The following is an 18,090-nucleotide window of genomic DNA, read 5'->3' as shown; positions in this document are numbered from 1 at the left end:
GGACTTGTTCTGTGCAAAATTCACACATGGATGTTTTGTGCAGAAAACTGCATAGGAAACAGCATCTGGCACCTTGCCCAGAAACTAAATTACTAGTGATTACTAAGAGCCACCAGAGGCTTATCAAACCCTGCCAAAATGACTATCTCATTGAGATAAGAGTTACAGGTTGTTAGATCAAAGGAATGCTATGATTATAGTATATCTTGATTTAAGCAAGGTGTTTGGCAAGTTTCCTATGGTACTGTTGATAAAAGGTGTGATAGACAATCGGTTAGATAGATTTTTTAATTAATTGACAGACTGAACTCCAAGAGTGCTCACCAGTCATTTTTCTTCATCCTTGAGAAAAGTGGGGTACTTCAAGCTTTTATCATGGCCTTAGTGTTGTTCAACATCTTTATAAACAATTCAGGTGATAAAACAGAGGGCATGTTTATTAAATTTGCAGATGGCATCCAATTAGAATGAGCAGCTGATACCTCATACATGAGGATCAAACTACAAAGACCAGCTATGTCTTCAATCCAGTACAATAAATAAAAAAGCCAAGAGGGGAAAAAGCCAGCATCCATATCAGGTTTTCTTGTGGTAACTACTTTTTCTCTTTGCCTACAATAATGTCTGCTTATTCCCAACAAGACATCTAATATTTCACCCACTAACAGAAACCAGTATAATGTGTATGGATCAGCATTATATTGTCACAGTGTCATCATTGTTTGAATAAGATTTCCATCCCTACCTGGGAAGATTAACATAGGCGGGATACAGACCACCCCTTTGGGGTGGCCTGCACCTGCCCCTTTCCCCGACAGATCAGGGCCTCAGCGGCCACAGCGGCAACCCCTAAGGCCCCAATCCGCCACTTTTCCAGGCCTCGGGGACGTGGCAAAAAGCTGCTTCCCCACGGCCTGGAAAGGGGTGTCCTTGGGGCTTCATGCTCCAAGGACACCCCAACAGTGATGGGGAAAGAGAGAAAGGGACCACTCGGACCCTTTCTCTTTTGTATCGCTGGTGCAGCCGTGTAAATGCTCTGTTTCAGAGCTCCTTCTGGTGCTGCTAAAAAGGCACCACAAGCGCCCTGCAGCGGTGCCCGCGCCGCTCCGTTTGGAGGCAGCGTGGCCGTGATATTGTAATGGCAGCACCCATGTAGATAGGGAGCCGCCATTACCACGCCATGGTTATGTGCTAGGGTTGAGGCGTTTGTAAAGGACGCGCTGAGGCAACCCTAGCATGTATCCAGGCCGACGCAAAGCACTGGTCTGGATATCACCATAGATACAAAACACACTGCAGAAATAATCCAGTTGGAGATCACTTTAATTGCTCTGGCTCAATGCTAGGGAAGCCTGGGAATTGTAGTTTATTGTGGCATCAGAGCTCTGACAGAGATGGCTAAATGTCTCAGAAAACTACAGTTCCCATCATCCCCTAGCATTGAGCCAGGGCAGTTAAAATAATCTGAATCTGGATTATTTCTGATGTATGTTTTGGACCATATTCAAATCTTCCAACATGGGCTGTGGCATTCCAAAGTACCATGGACATACAGTGATGGAGACTAATGGCTCAGCCTTAGGTGACAATTCTATGCATTATGCAAAGCACTGGATTGGATTATAAATGACAAAGAAAGTGAATCTTAATCCATGTTAAACAAGGCAGCTCAACACAGCCTAATCAAGAACAGTGTTATCCACTAAAATGGAAAGTGCCAATCCATTTCATTTTGTATTGAATATGATAATGAAATTTCATTCGAAACAGGAAGAACTGGATTATTTTTCACTTTTATATTTTCATACAGAGAGAATTATGCTTCTCTGTCCCTGTACTCCTTAGTGCAACCTGAAATCTTTTGTGCATAAGGCAATCTCTACCCAAAATGATGGAGAAATGTAACCAATAGCTCTCTATATAGGGAAACAGCAGTTGCATTTTCATTCTGCCTGAGGAATGATTTCATATATTTCAAGTGTTGCATCCATCCTGCCTATTTTCACGTCATCTATTTCATATTTCCCTTTTTTCTAGCTGCAATATGGTGGCCATTATGTGTATAAAATTTATACGGAAGGATGTAGAAATGCAAGTGTTATATTCATTTAAAAAAAAAATAGAGAAGCCATACGGCTCTAGACAGATGCATTCATAGATAAAAGTTAGATAGGTTGCTTAGGCTTGGTTTAAATCTGATGAGAGAGTGTAATATTTACTATACACAATATATGTGTACACAATATGATCTAACCACACTAACAGCACAATCCTATATATAATTCACTTACTCCTACTTGAAGGCCACAGCATCTCTATTACACTTCACTGACTGGTAGTCACAGAAGGGCATGGAGGAGGTGTGGCCTCAAAATCCATTTTGGGAGTCCCCAAAGCCCTTTGCCAATCCCCCAATTTGAAAATTTATTCTTCACATGATTTTTAAGTGATTTATTCTAAAGTCCATACAGAAAGCTTTGATAATACATTTAAATATATATAATGCCTCCATTTTTAGCTATATACTGGCCAAAATGGTGATAGGAAGTGACATTGGCCAAAGGGTGATTAGGGAAGTAACATGGCATTACATCCAGGTGACAGTTTGGCTGGTAAACGGCTAAAAAGAGAGGTACTTTTGTCCCCTGGCCACCCACACGATTGCTCATCCCACCACAGAGAGACACCTTGAGCTTCAGCTACCTCCGACATCTTTCTAGTCTCTCTTCTCTGTGCATGGACCAATTTGCCACTGATTTCACTGGGCTATGCTTGCCTTGGTTATGTTTTTATTTATTTCCTGATGACGACATAAAGCCTGTTCAACAATGTATCATCACCTTCCTATCATTGAACTACTCTAGCTAATACAGGAACAGCACTTGTCTCTGTCCAACCCAGTTTAAATGAACAAGAGCATTTGGGGCAGGAAGGGTAGGGAATAATGTATGTACCTGCTCCATATATCTGCAATCTCATTTAAAATACATTTACCACATAAACTGAGCAATTTATATGTAATATTAGTGTTAAGTGCTGTGAACTAATTTAGCCAAGTGAGTAGAGCATCGTAAAGGAAAGACCTGTGTTTGTAATATTAAGTTAGATAAGGGCTTTTTAAAAAAAACAGGAAAAACAGAACTATTGCTCCACAGAGAGCAGGAATTTAGGGCTCTATATTACCTTGATTTGGGTTTTTAGAGTTTTAACTGTTAAAATGGGGGGGGGGGGGGTGTCTCAGACTGTATTATTAAAAATTCTGGGGGGCAGAAATGTTTTGAGACTCATTCACTGACATAACAAATACAGAGACTTTCCTGAATTTCAAACAACTCTTGAAATCTTTTTCTTGGTATGTTAGACCCAAGGCACCCTCTCTAGATATAGACATAAATATAGAGATATTTGGAGATATAACCCAACTGTGATTATGTTTGTGTCAGGTTTCAGTTGTATGTTTTACAATGTAATCTTGAAAAGTTTAGAACTGCGTTTCAAAAATTTATTGGAAACAGTTCTTAGGAAAACAAAATCTGACATCTCCTTTTGGCTTCCATATTGTCAGTTTGATATCCCACAGATGTCCTAGTGGACATGGTAACTTTTAAATGAATAATCAGCTATCTAGAACAGTTATATGGATGTTTTCCACTTTGCCTTATCTAACTGGGCTTTTAGTATGCTGAGGTCACATTAAACCAGTGTGGTTTAGTAGTTTGAACACTAGTCTCAAGAGAAAGGTTTTCAATTCCCTCCTCAGCCATTGAAACCTACTGGGAGACCTTGGGCAATTCACACTATCTCAGCTTCAGAGAATGGCAAAAGCCCTCTGAAAAAAATATTGCCAAGAAACCCCCATGATATGTTCGACTTAAAGTCGCCATAAAACAGAAATAACTTGAAGGCACACAACACACCCATACAAGATACAATTAGTAGTTTATCTACATTTAAACAGTAAAAAATGGCAGGAATAAAATCTACATTCACTGCTGGAACATTACTCAAAGACATGTCAATGACAGTCACTGAAAGATGCCCCCCTGATAGTTACTCATATATTGAACAGGAAAATCAGCCCAGAAGTGTTTTGTTTTCTACCTCTGGTGCATAGGAAAGTTATACAACACCACTGGTCAGTTTCTAGTCAAAAACAGCAAAACTTCAAGCAGCCACAAATTCAAAAATATATCAAGTATGCAACAGGGACACAAGCTGAGCAATAGTATAACTTGAAATAAACAAACATGTTTTTCCCTGGAGCAGTAGGAAATTTGAGATATTTTTTGTTGAAAATTGGGAAAGCATGACCCATACCTTTCAGGGTTCTCCACTTCTTCAGTTACAAAATTGAGGTAAAACCTAGAAAAGCATAATGTACAAGTTTACAAACATGTTGTTGTTCTTCTTCTTCTTCATACAGCATTTATCAACAAGAAAAACAATTCTTAACTTTATTTTCACAATAACTCTGCCCAGAAGTTAGCCTTTGAATAGGGTTTATAGAACAAAGACTGGAAAAGTTACTTTTTTATAGTACAGATCCCAACAAGTGTCGTCATTAGCCATGTTGAGGTGGTGTTGTATTCCAGAAAAGTAATTTTTCCACACTTTGAAAACAACTCCCTATATAGCTTAGTATTATTAATATTAGGGTTGATAATCTTCAGGGTTGAAATAGCAGTCATGGCAGGGGTGTATCTGGGCTTGTATAAGTAATTCAACAAACAAGGTAGGAGCAACTTTGGATCCCAAAAGATCCAAAGCCTCTTCTGATATGCACCTGTTTTCCTCCTACCATCCCCAGAAAATCTATTCCCCACTTAGATTTCAATAGACTTAGTAGGGGCAACCCTGTCCAGCTGTTTGTCTGAGGAACACTTGAAGGATACTTCTACCCACACTCCGACTTCCTCCAGCCAACTGATCTCAAAGTTAGGATTGCTGACCTAGATTAATGGGCAAACAAGCCTTCAATAAACCCAGCCCACCAAACAACTTACCAGCCTGAGTAGGCATACATTCCAGAATAAAATGCAAGAGGCAATCCTTTGACACTGGCTGCATTCCCCACAAAGGCATCTTTAAAGTGCTGGGTTTCTCCTGAAAAGCAGTTTTGGAGGGAATAAATAATTATAATTAAGGATGAGGAATATCAAAGTTTCTACATTTCTACTTTTCAAATTTATTAACAATCCCCCCATTCTGAAATATAGCAGACAGTTAAAATATGTTTATGAAAGAAGAATGTGAATGATATATCAGTTATGGAAACCCTTTGGTCTTTCAGCTGTTTTTAAACTACAGCTCCCATAATCCCTTACCATTACCATGCAGGGTGGGCCTTATGGGAATTTTAGGTCAAAACAGACCTGCAATGTATCTGCTAGCCCATTATTGTGCCTATTGCATCTGATTGGTTACCACCATTGATTTCCATTGAGCTGTGATCCTTGGAATAGCGGTATATAAATAAATTTTATTATTATTATTATTATTAAATGTCACAGATTGGTTGCTATATGCCATGTAATAATAAATAAGTAACAAATACTGAGGGCCTAGGTACAATGCACAAGCATAATTAAATTCTATACTGTATATGTTGCTGTTAATTGCCATCAAATCAGCTTCCTTATGAATGAGAGACTTCCAAGAGACCCTGTTACTATCAGCCCTGCTAATATCTTGCAGACTCAGGGCTGTAGCTTATTTGATTGAGTTCAGACACCTGTGGTGTTGTCTTCCTCTTTTCCTATTGCCTCCCACTTCGCCAAGCATAGTTGTCTTTTCTAATGAGTCATGTCATCTCATGATATGTCTAAAATACAATGGCCTCAATTTAGTCACCTTGGCTTCTAGGGAGAGGAGCGTTCAGGCCTTATTTGCTCTAGGACACATTCATTTGTCATTTTGGTAGTCCATGGTATCCACAGAACTCTCCTCCAGCACCATATTTCAAATGAGTTTATTCTCTTCCTGGCAGCAATCTGTACATACCAGATAATCAGCTAGCATTCCTGAACAAGGATTTCTAATATTTTCCTAAATAATTGGATTATTTTTATAATACAAGGTAATAGCTCAGACCTTGCAGGTCTTTTGCACATCACATGGCAGTCAGGACTAGGAGCTATTTGATATTTAAGCAAACTTCAAGAACATTAGAACAAGCACATAAGAGTAAATACATTGGAAATTGTGCCCAGGAGGTGGATAACTACACATAATAATAGACTGTGTGCCCATGTCTGGCCACTATTGTTTGGAATATTTACCCTCCAGCCATAATTTCATGTGAAGATTGTTTTGAAAGCACTTCCGCTAATTTTAAGAAAAGCTAAAAGGAAAACCTAGTGACAAACAATTCCTTCCCTCTGGGCATATGTCAAGAATGCAGTTATTCTCCTTTCCTCATCACAAATATACACATTCAGAAGCTGAAATAAAAAAAATCTTCACAAAGAAACATAGCTATATCCATCATAACATATAACAGACGATTGTCAGAAACTTTGCTATGGGGATTAGATGCTGCAAATACATTCTGTCATATTTTATCAATATGCTCTTCATATGACATTATTTTGCTTTCCTTGTTATTAACCAATATAATTGGTTACAGTATATTAGTGGGAAGCAACCATGCTCAAGGATGATCATGTTGATTTCATGCTCCTCAAGATTCTAATTTTGTCATATGGCCAAACATCAATAAGCAAATTCTGAGATTTCTTTGTTCCATTTTCATTTGTTATTGATGAAGACAGTCTGTTTTACTCAAGTAATATAACATGCCAAAGTTCACAATGATAAGCATCCTGTTTAAACAACTAACCTGCCCCTCTATAATATTAATGAAGCCCATATAATTCATTCTGGGCATACTCATGTTGGCTTGGTGACATCTTTGTAATTATGATATTTCTCTACTACCCTCATTTAATAAAACAGACAAATTCTCAAGTGGTTTACCTACTGCAGTGTCAAAACTGACGCTATGATACAACATGGATAGGAATAAGAATTATTTAAAACATACTTCAGCCCATACAAGTGTAAGAGGTCAGTTGAATAAAATAAGGTGGAAATGCAGGAGTATATATGAGTTGTGTTTTACATGTATTCCAGCAGATAGATTTAAGAAATTTGACTTTAGTCTGAGATCTGACAGCTTTTCTCTGTTTTAAAGTTTCTGGACTGTTTGCAGGTCAAATGCAATATGTGCTCTGGAATTCTCAAGTTGAAAATAGCTGCAGATGCATGGGAAGAGGCAGGGTGTGTTAAAGCATTTTACATACAATTTGCCTATTATTTAAATAATGCACACACAGCATGTGCACATGGGGGGGGGGGCAAAAGGGGGCAGGTCTCACATCTTAAGGGGGGGGGGGGGTAGTAGAAATAGCTGAAAACCAAATGAGGATGTGAAAAAGGGAGAAAGTCTCTAGATGCAGACTTCTTAGACATGTTTATGCCTTTCTGTCATATTAACAAAGGTGGTTCATATTGCATTGCTGAGTCACATAATTGCAGTGTGCAATCCAAAAATTGCAGTTCTAGCATCAAAAGCTACTGAAGACTCTTAGAAGATGTTACATCGCTTTTCAAATACTGCAAGGGTTGTATGGTTACCTTATCCTAGGGGCCTTTCACAACACACAGTAATAGCACTTTAATTCCACTTTGACCACCATGTCAACAGCCTATTGCATTCTGGGATTCGTCGTTTCATTAGTTATTTAGAATTCTCTGCTAGAAAGCTCTAGTGCCTTTCCAAACTACAACTCCCAGGATTTTCTAGAGCATAACAAAAGCAGTTAAAGTGGAATAGTTATATGGCATATATTATGTATATATCACAGTAGAGCATTCAGCAGTATGCCTTTGTCTGTTTTACTGTGTGGCCAACCCTTCTTGTCAATGAAAATGCCCTTTAAAACTTTTAAAAAAACAGGCCCAGTAAGACATCATGAGAAACTGAAACTTCCCAGGACAAGAATGTGTCACAAAAAGTCTTTTGGCTTTCACTTTGCACCCTTCCCTTCCTTTCTCTCACCTTGGCATTCAAAGCAAGCATGTTCAAAGCTCCCATTTGTACTATGGTACAAACTTCACTTTTCCATTATGTCTATTGTAGAAAACTGTGCTTTGAAGAACAATGACCAAACACAAATGTTCTCTGATCTTAATTCGTTAATTAGCTGGTTCTTGAACAAACCACAATTCGTGCACTTGAATGAAAGAGGAAATACAGTTTGTTCCAAAACATCAAAAGAAGGTTTATAATTTGTACCCCACTCCATGCACAGAAGATAAGGGGAGAGGGAGACTGTAGGAGAAAATATTTTTATCATATATTTTTTTACATTTGGTCCTGGAATATAGTGAAGAAAAACATTTCCATTGTAAGGAAGAATGTTGGGGTACGTCTGAGAAAAATAAAACTATGCTATAACAACACACAGATAAGCAAATAAGAGAGGTACTAGGGAAGTCAGGAGAAGACGAGTGCATCTGGTACACAGGGATGAGAGGGAGAAAATTAGCAAAAGAAGGAAAAGAAAAGAGATTTAGCAAGGAAGTGTGGATAAGAGGAGGAAGAAAGACAATGAGGGTGAAAAAAAATCAGAGAAAGAGAAGGGAAGGAAAACACACTTAGCCAGGAATTGTGAGGCAGGATGGTGGAGAAAGAAAACAAGAAAGGGACCCAGGGAATTAATGAGAAGATAAATGTTAATACAACTTGTAGTGGGGAGATGAAAAATAGGATGAGAGAGAGAGAACTGGAAAGAGAGAAGGAAAGGAGAAGTTTAACTATGAGCCCTGGGGTGACAAAGAGGAGAAAAATGACATGAAAGAGAGAAGTGGGGTGAAAAAATAAAAATTAAAAAACCTAAACAGAAATGAAGAAGATATTTTTAAGACTTTCTTTGCTACCAATGGTACAATCCATTTTATTTATTTGATGTTGTGTGCCATCAAGCCATTTTCCAACTAATAGTGACCCTAAGGCAAACCTATCACAGGGTTTTCTTGGTGAGACTTCTTCAGAGGAAGTTTGCCATTGCCTTCCTCTGAGGATGATAGAGTGTGCTTTGCACAAGACATCCAATGGGTTTCCACGGCTGAACAAGGATTTGAAACCTGGCCTCCTGGAGTTCTAGTCCAACAGTATACCACCTGGCTCACCTCCTACCTTTTTCCTACTGATGGCACTCAACATGAGCTATAAAAATTAAACTCACAGATAAAATAAAGAGGTGAAAATAAACCACAAATTATTGTTAAAATGTCATTATACTATAAAATAAAAAAACTATTTAAAAATTAAAAAACATTTTAAAGTATCAGAAGATTAGTAGAACAGCTTACTGTATGCATTCAGGGCCCAAATGCCTGTCAAAATAGAATCATACAATCATAGAGTTGGAAGAGACCACAAGAGTCATCCAGTCCAACCCTTTTAGGATAGAAACATTTACACCTGCCAATGGGAGGACATCAAGGAAGCAGTCAATTTGACTTTCCTAAAAAGTGATTTCCAGAGTCAGAGAGCACAGACACTAAGAAGGCCTTTTCCCATGTTTCCATCAGATATCCCTGTCAAGGTGACTGACCCCTACCATTTACAATACATTAAGGAACAGTTCTGGGGACAGAACTGGGATAATTAGCAAGATAGGAAAAAGTACAAAGTACATAATCCTGCTTTCAGCATTTTCTGAGGCAAGAAATGCTGAGCCTGTTGATTATTTCCCCATACTGACCAATCCTTTTTGCTGATTCCTTTATGTCTTTCTGTGCAAAAAATGACAACCACAGCTAACTTTTTGAAAAATTCCTGGGATACCTTAAAGACTGAAAATGTTATTACAGCATGACCTTTTGTGGACCATATATTTATTAGTCTTTAAGATGACACAGATCTCTTTGTTGTTTCTACTGCAAAAACTAACATGGCTACACCTTAGGAAACTGATGCTGCAGAGAAAGAGTTTGTCTGTGTTTGGAGATAACGCTAAACCATGTGTAGATACACACACAACTGAATGTAATACAGAAGAACAAAAGTGCCTTACAGTCCTTTTTGAAACTGTTTATTCTTCTAATGCTCTTTTTTTCTTTGCTGAGAGGGGCAACACATTGGCCCTTCATTTAAAATGCTTTCTTCAATATGCTCTCATCAGCATACTGCTGTAAATATAAGTTTTCTCAGCATAGTTCTACTTCCAGTTATTTACATGACAGTATGGAGCTTATGTTGAATAAGCAGAGACTAATTAAGGGATGTTGCTGGCATAAGCACTATTTGGTTGGGGCAAGGGTGGGAAGGGGGAGATAAAAGCACTTAAAATAGCATTTACTTTTCAGTTCATACCTTTAATTAGCTGCATAACTCCAGGGACTATAATTATCAAAATTGCTGCAAGCTTGCAGAAGGTTAGGAAGATCTGGATGCGGGCACTCCAGCTGACACTCATGCTATTCAGGACCATGACAATTGCTGAAGGGATGATGGGGGAGAGAGAGAGAGAACGAGAGTAGAGTTAAAGGAAATGCTGCGCATCCATGTGAAAGCATCACATGGGAAATTTTCTCCCCACATATATTTTGTTCATTTTCTAAAGAGGACAACTTACCTTTATATATGGTTCCTTCCCAACTTTTGTGCAACTTATTTTTTCCTTTCCCTTTTCACACTCACCTCAATATGTTTCCACTAAACCATCCACCTGGCATTGTACCATTGTAAACTCTCTTTACCACCTTTCAACAGAAGATATTAAAGCTTCCCCCCTTGCTGGGGGAACTGTGTGGCCTGGCTGGCACTAATAATTGATGGACTGGTATAACTCAACCTTAACACCAAAGATTCATTTTATGTTCCCTGTCTTTTGAAATCTTGGATTTAATTCCAGATTTTTATGTTGTTGAGGGAAGGGGTCAACGAAATAGTAAAATAATCAATGTTTCCAAACCTCACAGTTTATGGACTCAGTAAAACATTGTTTAAATTCAGTGTTCATATTAATTTCCAACTATAGCACACACCTGCCTTTCCCTTGAGATTATTTTTATGAACTTTTTCTAAAGATATATCTTAGGCAGGGAATGAAGAGCATTCACAGGAATTAGTATAAGAAACCTCCCAGTACCTTAGGATAGGTCCACTATAAGGATAATAGCAGATTGATTCTGGCTCATATATAACCAAAGTACTCGATATCAAAGGAGTATTATCATCTACATCAAAAACTTGTATCAGTTTTTCAAGTGCTACTATAATGGCATCTCTCCCAAAGCCTTATCACATGAGAAGAGAAAGCTGAAATGGAGAAAAAGAGTAACGGCTTCCTCTGTGCCTCTCAGCATGCTATTGTAGCACTTCTGTTCTCTTCCTGAAGGAGGCATCATAGAAATGTGCCTTTTGTCGAATTGATTTTTCCTGTGCAACTTAAGACACACTTTTACAATAGTCTCCCTCAGAAAGAAAATAGGAGTGCCATTATTGCATGTGGAGAGGCACAGAAGAAGTGGCTACTCTCCCGCTACATTTCAGCTTACTTTTCTCATATGGTAAGGCTCCAAGTGTGCTCCAAGGATGCAAGCACTGAGAGAATTCCCCACTGCAAGTCCATCAAGACACAGAATGATCGTTCACCATTTACATAAATGTCAATGGGTCTATTCTACCTAAGATTAACAACTAGATTTTAGCCCTTATAGTCAAATATTCTTTATAGTTAAATAATATTTGTACAATCAACTTATACATTAAAATATATTGAACTAGACAAAAGCTGCGTATTTCCAGCATGTTACAAAAGTTGATCCCATCTAGGTTTCATATACATCTTTCTTTATATTTCAAATAGATGTATGGTGTATGGTTTCTTACTGTTGTTTAACAACCATCTAGGCTCTTCATTGGGGAAAAAGAGTTCATAGTCGAAGAATAAATTTCATCTTCTGTTGGCAATTACTTAATTTTCTTCAGGTGCACAATGTGAATTCATAATGAAGGCATCAGTAAATGGCAAAATAGAAAAGTGGAAAACAAATTGTGATGGAAGCATGGACAGGGACACTGCAAGTCCTAAGTAGATAAGATATGATATGCTGAAGAAAATGACTTTACACTATAGCATCTGTTAACAAAATAATCACTTTCAGGCTAGCTATAAGAGCATATAAAGGGTGACAAGAATCCATTGCAAAATGTACTATTGTAGGAAGTTGGTAAAGATCATTATTTTTTTCCCAGCTATGTTATTCCTTAAGATTTTTGTAAGCCAAACTAAATGTGTGGGCCCTTGGCACAGTGCCTGACAAAGAACAGCTGACAAATAGTCAGATTCTGGTCATGCCTTTCAGTGAGATCTCGAATAGCCCAAGAAACAATGTAATAGACAGGCGTAATCATATTTCTTTGTCCTAATATACAAGGGGAAAGTTGAGTCAGCAAGAATTGTGGGTGTGCTGCAACTGAGCATTCAAAATGCCAAAAGAACTAAATTGCCCTCTGTATGAACTCCTGTCCCACTATTATGGACTCTCCTGAAAATCTGATGAGCAAAATTATTCTTGCTGGTATTAATGTCATAAAACCCCATTTTGTTCTCATGTGCCTAAATAAACCTTCTATCAGAGACACCAAATCTAATGTTAGTCTCAACTACAGTCCAAATCAACAAAACAGGTATTATTGGGCAATAGCAGGTCCCAGTCATTTCCAATGAGTGAATTTTAGTTGAGACTCATCTTGGATTCAGCTATAAACTTCCTGTAAGCAACTTTCCCAGAAATTGAACCCTGGGTAAAAACTGGAACCCTTGAAACTTTTTACCATTCAGAAGTAAATTGTACATGTTTTCTCATATGCAAAGAAATAAAACATTAACTTGATAAACCTCAAGTAAACATCTAAGAAAGAAGGGTTCAAATATTCTGCCATGAACAGATTATACAATTTAAGAACGAAGGAGAACCTTGCGCACCTTTTCTTCTACAAGAATCTACTAGCAACAACATTTCTATTATACTTCTGCAAGGCAGGTCACTGTATTATGCGCTATATTTTCTGTGAAATAATAGCTACAGAGTCTGAGTAATGTGAATGACAAAGTTCACACAGCATCTCATGGCCTTCTTTCTGGGCAATCTCAGGAATGAATCATAAATCACCCTTCTTAAGTGAGTCATGCTTATTTCAATGAAAAATCCAGCATTTGTTTGAGCATCATTTATCAGTATTTATAGCAAGGTTTCATTACAAGTTCTACTATGTTCAGATCAGTTGGAAGCTTGCCAGCCTTTTTTTTTTGTGCCTGTTCTGTTGTGGCTTTGTAGTTTGACATAAAGAGAAAGGAAAGGATAAAGGTGTGATTTAATATTACCACACACAGTCTCTCTTTTATAACTATGTCTGTGTGGTCAGCCACCTGGGCAGTCTGCACAATCCTCCTAGCTTTAATAGTAGCTTTGTTAAAAACTGAAGCCCAAAGGCAGAGGTGGGAAGCATTATGCTAGGAAAAACAGGCATTTCACAGAATTGACAGATATTGCAAGGGTACTTTTAAAAACTAATTTGCTACAGTCACCTTTCCCAGAACCCCTTTCAATAGTCAGTTACAGTTAAGTCACTATTTTTAAAAGTAACCATTTGCCTTTGATATTACGTTGGGCACCTTGTTTTTAAAAAATCAGAATGCTATAAGCTACTACCTATGATACAGAAAAAATCTGAGCCATTAGATCACATACACATACACACCCTGTGTGACTACAAAAGTAACAGAAAACTCAGCTATTTTGCACAACAAAAGGATTTATCCCTCATTACATTACAGTCATAATGTAACTTGCTGTAGTAATTTCAAATATGAAATTAGTCTCCAGGCTCTCAGAATTACGCATAGGATGGCCATGGAAACTCAGAAGGGTGGGATGCATATGAAATGACATATGATGGGAATATTTTCTATATTACATTTTTCAGTCTAGTCTTACAATCCATTATGGGATATTACAGGAGAAATAAAAGCAATACTGATTTTCAATAAGCATCCAACACTGCAACAGGGCAGAATACAAACAATCCACATATAAATCACTTAGAAAGCTCAATCAATAAAGCCAAGGAAAATACAGTTATGGTGTCAAAATGCAGACATTCTTGCTTTATAAAGCCAGCCATTCACTGTCACAAATCACCTATTACCTTTGGAAGAAAGGACCAACTTTCAATATGGTGTTACCAGATCTGGCCCAGGACATTTTCTGCCACAGGCTAGAGGAGAGCCAACCATCACAGCCCATAGAAATCAAGGTGCTTAACACCCAAAACCAACCAAGTTAGTAAACAAGGCAAAACAAGGCAAAAATTCTCAGAAGTACCCTTCCCATTTCTGACAGTAAAAATAAGAATTGCAAAGTAAATTCTGTACATTATAATTTTCTGCCCTTACATCTAAAATCTGCTACCTGAGGCACTTGTCATACTTTATTTAATGCTAGGACTGGCCTGAGGATCAGTGGGAAGAGAAAGGAGAGGCCCCAGGGTTCTTTTGAAATTTACACTTTTTTAAAAAAAATTACAAATTAATTTTTATTTCAAAATTTTCTTTAAAAACATCACTTTTTACCAACATTTTACTTTAACCAGATGAAATTTTGTACATGTAAATACATTTAGACTGTGTGCATGATACTGCAATTTAAAAGTATAATTTTAATTTTGCTAGTTGTTTATGTCACAACTATTACCTTTCCATTCAGTAACATACAGGGATTACGATTTATGAGTAACATTAGTACAAAAAACAATACTACGGATTTTATATGAGGTGATATGGAAGGTGATATGTGACACCAGGTGATTCCAACCTGAGTTGACACCACTGAGAAGAAAGAATCTTTTTCACAGTTTCCACAAATTATTTGACCATTTATTTAATTACAGTTATTTACCACCCAAATGGAATATGAATCACTTCATCACTGCATTTCTTAGGGAAATTAAGACCCATGACATTTAAAATATAGCACTGCATGTCTCATTATAATAACTCCTAAGATGCTATATGAGCTGGCACTCACTCTAAAATATTTGGGGGAGGTGCGCCTTTCAGTCCCATAGCCTTCATGTGTACAAGGGGACAGCAGGGAGGCAGTGAGGGAAAAAGAGAGTGGTGGTGAGCCTTCAATTAAAATATTGGTAGGCAAGAAAGACAAGGGGAACCAGCAACCTTTAGGAGCATGGTGGGGATGAGGGTTGCATGAAACTTCTTTTCAGGGTCCCTTAAAACCACCATGAAGCCTTACTTCATGTGGTGGTACCTCCCGCTCTTCATCCGCCTGTATGAGCAATTCCCGTAGCCACCTCTTTCGCTAGTAGTGGTGGGAAACTCTTGTGAGACCTGGGTGCAGGGCGTAATTTCTGTGGCTTGGGACAGCACCATTTTGAGACTGATTCACTGACTGACTAACTGGAAGAAGGAGTTAGAGCATGTGGCAGTCATGAAGAAGCAACAGCAAAAAGGAGCTTTCAAGTCTGAGACCCTGCTTAAACTTTGAATGCTGCAGCCCGCTCTTGCTTTCTTTTATCAGACAGGCTGAGTGAAGAAGTCACCAATCCAGAGCATGTAGCTTCTGTAAACACACTATACACACATTGGCTGTGCCCTTCTACACCCCAACAAAGATGGATTGAGAGTCCTTCCTCATTGCAGAGAATCTTCTCCCTTTGCACTTAGTCACCTCAGGAGCAGCAATCAGGCAGCTGGCTGAGCATGACCAAGATGTTTCTTGCCTGCACTGACCTTTGCAACAAAGCCAGAATGGGTGAGAGGCGTCTTTGTCACTCCCCAGCCAGCTCAGATTGCTGCTCTGATGGTGATGAGGTGCAAAGGGGCAGCAACCAAGCAGCAAGTCAAGCAGCAACTGAATAGCCTCTCACCTGTGCTGGTCTTTACCACAAGATTGGCATAGGCAAAAGACGTCTTGGTCACTGCTCAGCCAGTTGCTTCCAAGGTGACTGGGTGCAAAAGTAGCAGCAATCCAGATTGATGTTTGAAACGCCTCTCACCCATTCTGGCTTTGTTGCAAGGTCAGTGCAGGCAAGAAAACATCTTGGTCACTGCTCAGACAGCTGCCTGATTGCTGCTCCTGAGGTGACTAAGTAGAACAGTGGACTTAATAGCAGGAAAGAGCCATGGGGGGGGGGGGGCACTAAGGGAAATGATCTGTAGAGAACTGTCTTTCTTTAAAATCATTAGAGGTCCCAGCATTGGTGTCCCAGGAGTTCCAGATACTAGCTTTTACCTGTATCCTCTGGGCAGAGGCAATAGGTTCTTTCTTTCTCCTTCTCTTTCTCTCCCTCTCTCTTCTTTTGCAGTTTTTAGCATGCCTTGTACTTGTGTCATCCTGGCTTGCCTTACTATAATTACTCCTTCACATGTGCCATTCAGTGTCTCTCCTAACAGCAGTATGGCTTGCACTCAAAGGGCTTCCTAAAGGAGACACTCATTTCACTGAACGTCTGACTTCCTTGGCGCAGCCACTCATTCAGTCCCCATGGCAACAATTTGCCGCTCACTCCTATCTCTTGCTGCAGGTGTCATTATTTTGGGAGAACTCCACCCTGCTGTCACGCTGATTCTTTCTTTTTAATTACAGTATAAAATCCCAGCTTATCTCAAAGCTTTTCCCATTAAATTAATCACGATGAGATCCCTTTCCAAATTATGCACTCATTGTGGTCAAATTAGAGACACTTAGAAAAATATTTATAATGGAAATTCCTCCCCCATTTCCCAGTCCTCCTCACATCATCAATTCTATCTCAGGGACCTTTGCAATTTTTAGACATCTGTTTTACTATTATCTCCCCATGAAATATTTTCACATTAACCTCTAAAACTCATAACCTTAATTCATTTTCCCACTTAGAGCTTTCGATGCTAAAATAATGAAGAGAGAGAAAAAATGTGGCCAATATCAGTTGTATTTCCACTTAGCTGAAAAGTGCAATGGCAAATAACTTGTTTGTTTGTACATTTGGGGAGATGGAAGTTCAATCCAACTGAAAGAAATACCAGATGAGTGCATTTTCTTGTATTATGAGGGAAGTCTTGCATGACTTCACACCTTTGTGATGTTTTTAATTTCCTTTCTACTATCCAGTCTGCCTGTTTCTTCTTTTATATAAAAGAAACCGATATTATTTTGGCATTTTACTAGCACTCAGGCTTTTATTATAATTGTGCAATATGTGCAAAAGCTGAGAAGAAAAATTTGTGGATTCATCCTTTTCCTGACTCTTTGCACCAAAATTATGCATTTGTACCTGCACTGTTCTTATAACAATATCAAAGAAACATACTTAGGTTCAGAATTCACTGAGCTATAGTCCTAAAAATCTGTTTTTAATTCCATTTTCCCTGTTTTCTTTTCTGCAGCACTGCCACTGAGTCAAGACAGCCAGGGGTTGCAATAATAGGACACAGAGAATGAAGGGGTTTCAGACATGTACTCTGATATCAAAAAAGGAAGCCACAGACAGACTTTGGAACATTTGTGCAATATTGTTTCCCATGGTGGAGCCCTTAAAGAGGTCAAATCCTGGCAAATGTGCATGTTCTCTCTATGACCCAGGACCTGAATCCATTAATATTTCAGACCTCACTAGATTCAGTTACAGTCAGCTTTTTCATATCCAGGTCCATGCCTGTATCAAGTCTCTACCAATTACAGAGACTGCAGTTTGGCGTTTAAATGCAGGGAGAAAAGAGCAGAGAGGAAGCCAGAGGACAGGCAGAAGCACTTGTCAAGTCTCCCACTTCCTTTTTAAAAAGTGGGTGATAAAGAGTATCAAAGGTCACCAAAAGGGCTCAGTAGCCACAATCCAAAATTAACATTGTTGGTCTCATGTTCAGAACTGTGATTAGTGTCACAGGCAATATTTTAATAAGATACTGGCATAAGGAACCCAAGCACCATAGATCCTGGAAGACTGTCTTGCCCAGAAGCACCTGAGGCTGCAGAGTCACAGAAAATGAAGCTGAAGCTCAGAGGGCTAGGTATTCT

General features: G+C 38.6%; 1 protein-coding gene across 2 annotated transcripts in view; it reads right to left on the bottom strand.

The window, feature by feature from the left end:
• SLC7A11 (solute carrier family 7 member 11) overlaps positions 1 to 18,090 on the bottom strand; it is a 71,357-nt gene that overhangs the window by 39,988 nt on the left and 13,279 nt on the right. For both annotated transcript variants that reach the window (XM_042467641.1, XM_042467642.1), the window contains 3 exons: positions 10,382 to 10,507; positions 5,004 to 5,103; positions 4,318 to 4,362 (listed from right to left, as the gene is read on the bottom strand). In XM_042467641.1, coding sequence (XP_042323575.1) covers positions 4,318 to 4,362; positions 5,004 to 5,103; positions 10,382 to 10,507 — 271 coding nt within the window. The remainder of the gene's footprint in view (positions 1 to 4,317; positions 4,363 to 5,003; positions 5,104 to 10,381; positions 10,508 to 18,090) is intronic.

The sequence above is a fragment of the Sceloporus undulatus genome, chromosome 5, assembly GCF_019175285.1.
Source record: "Sceloporus undulatus isolate JIND9_A2432 ecotype Alabama chromosome 5, SceUnd_v1.1, whole genome shotgun sequence".
In the NCBI taxonomy this organism is placed as follows: domain Eukaryota; kingdom Metazoa; phylum Chordata; class Lepidosauria; order Squamata; family Phrynosomatidae; genus Sceloporus; species Sceloporus undulatus.
Note: the sequence above shows the minus strand (reverse complement) of the source record. Positions and strands in the feature narration are given on the sequence as shown.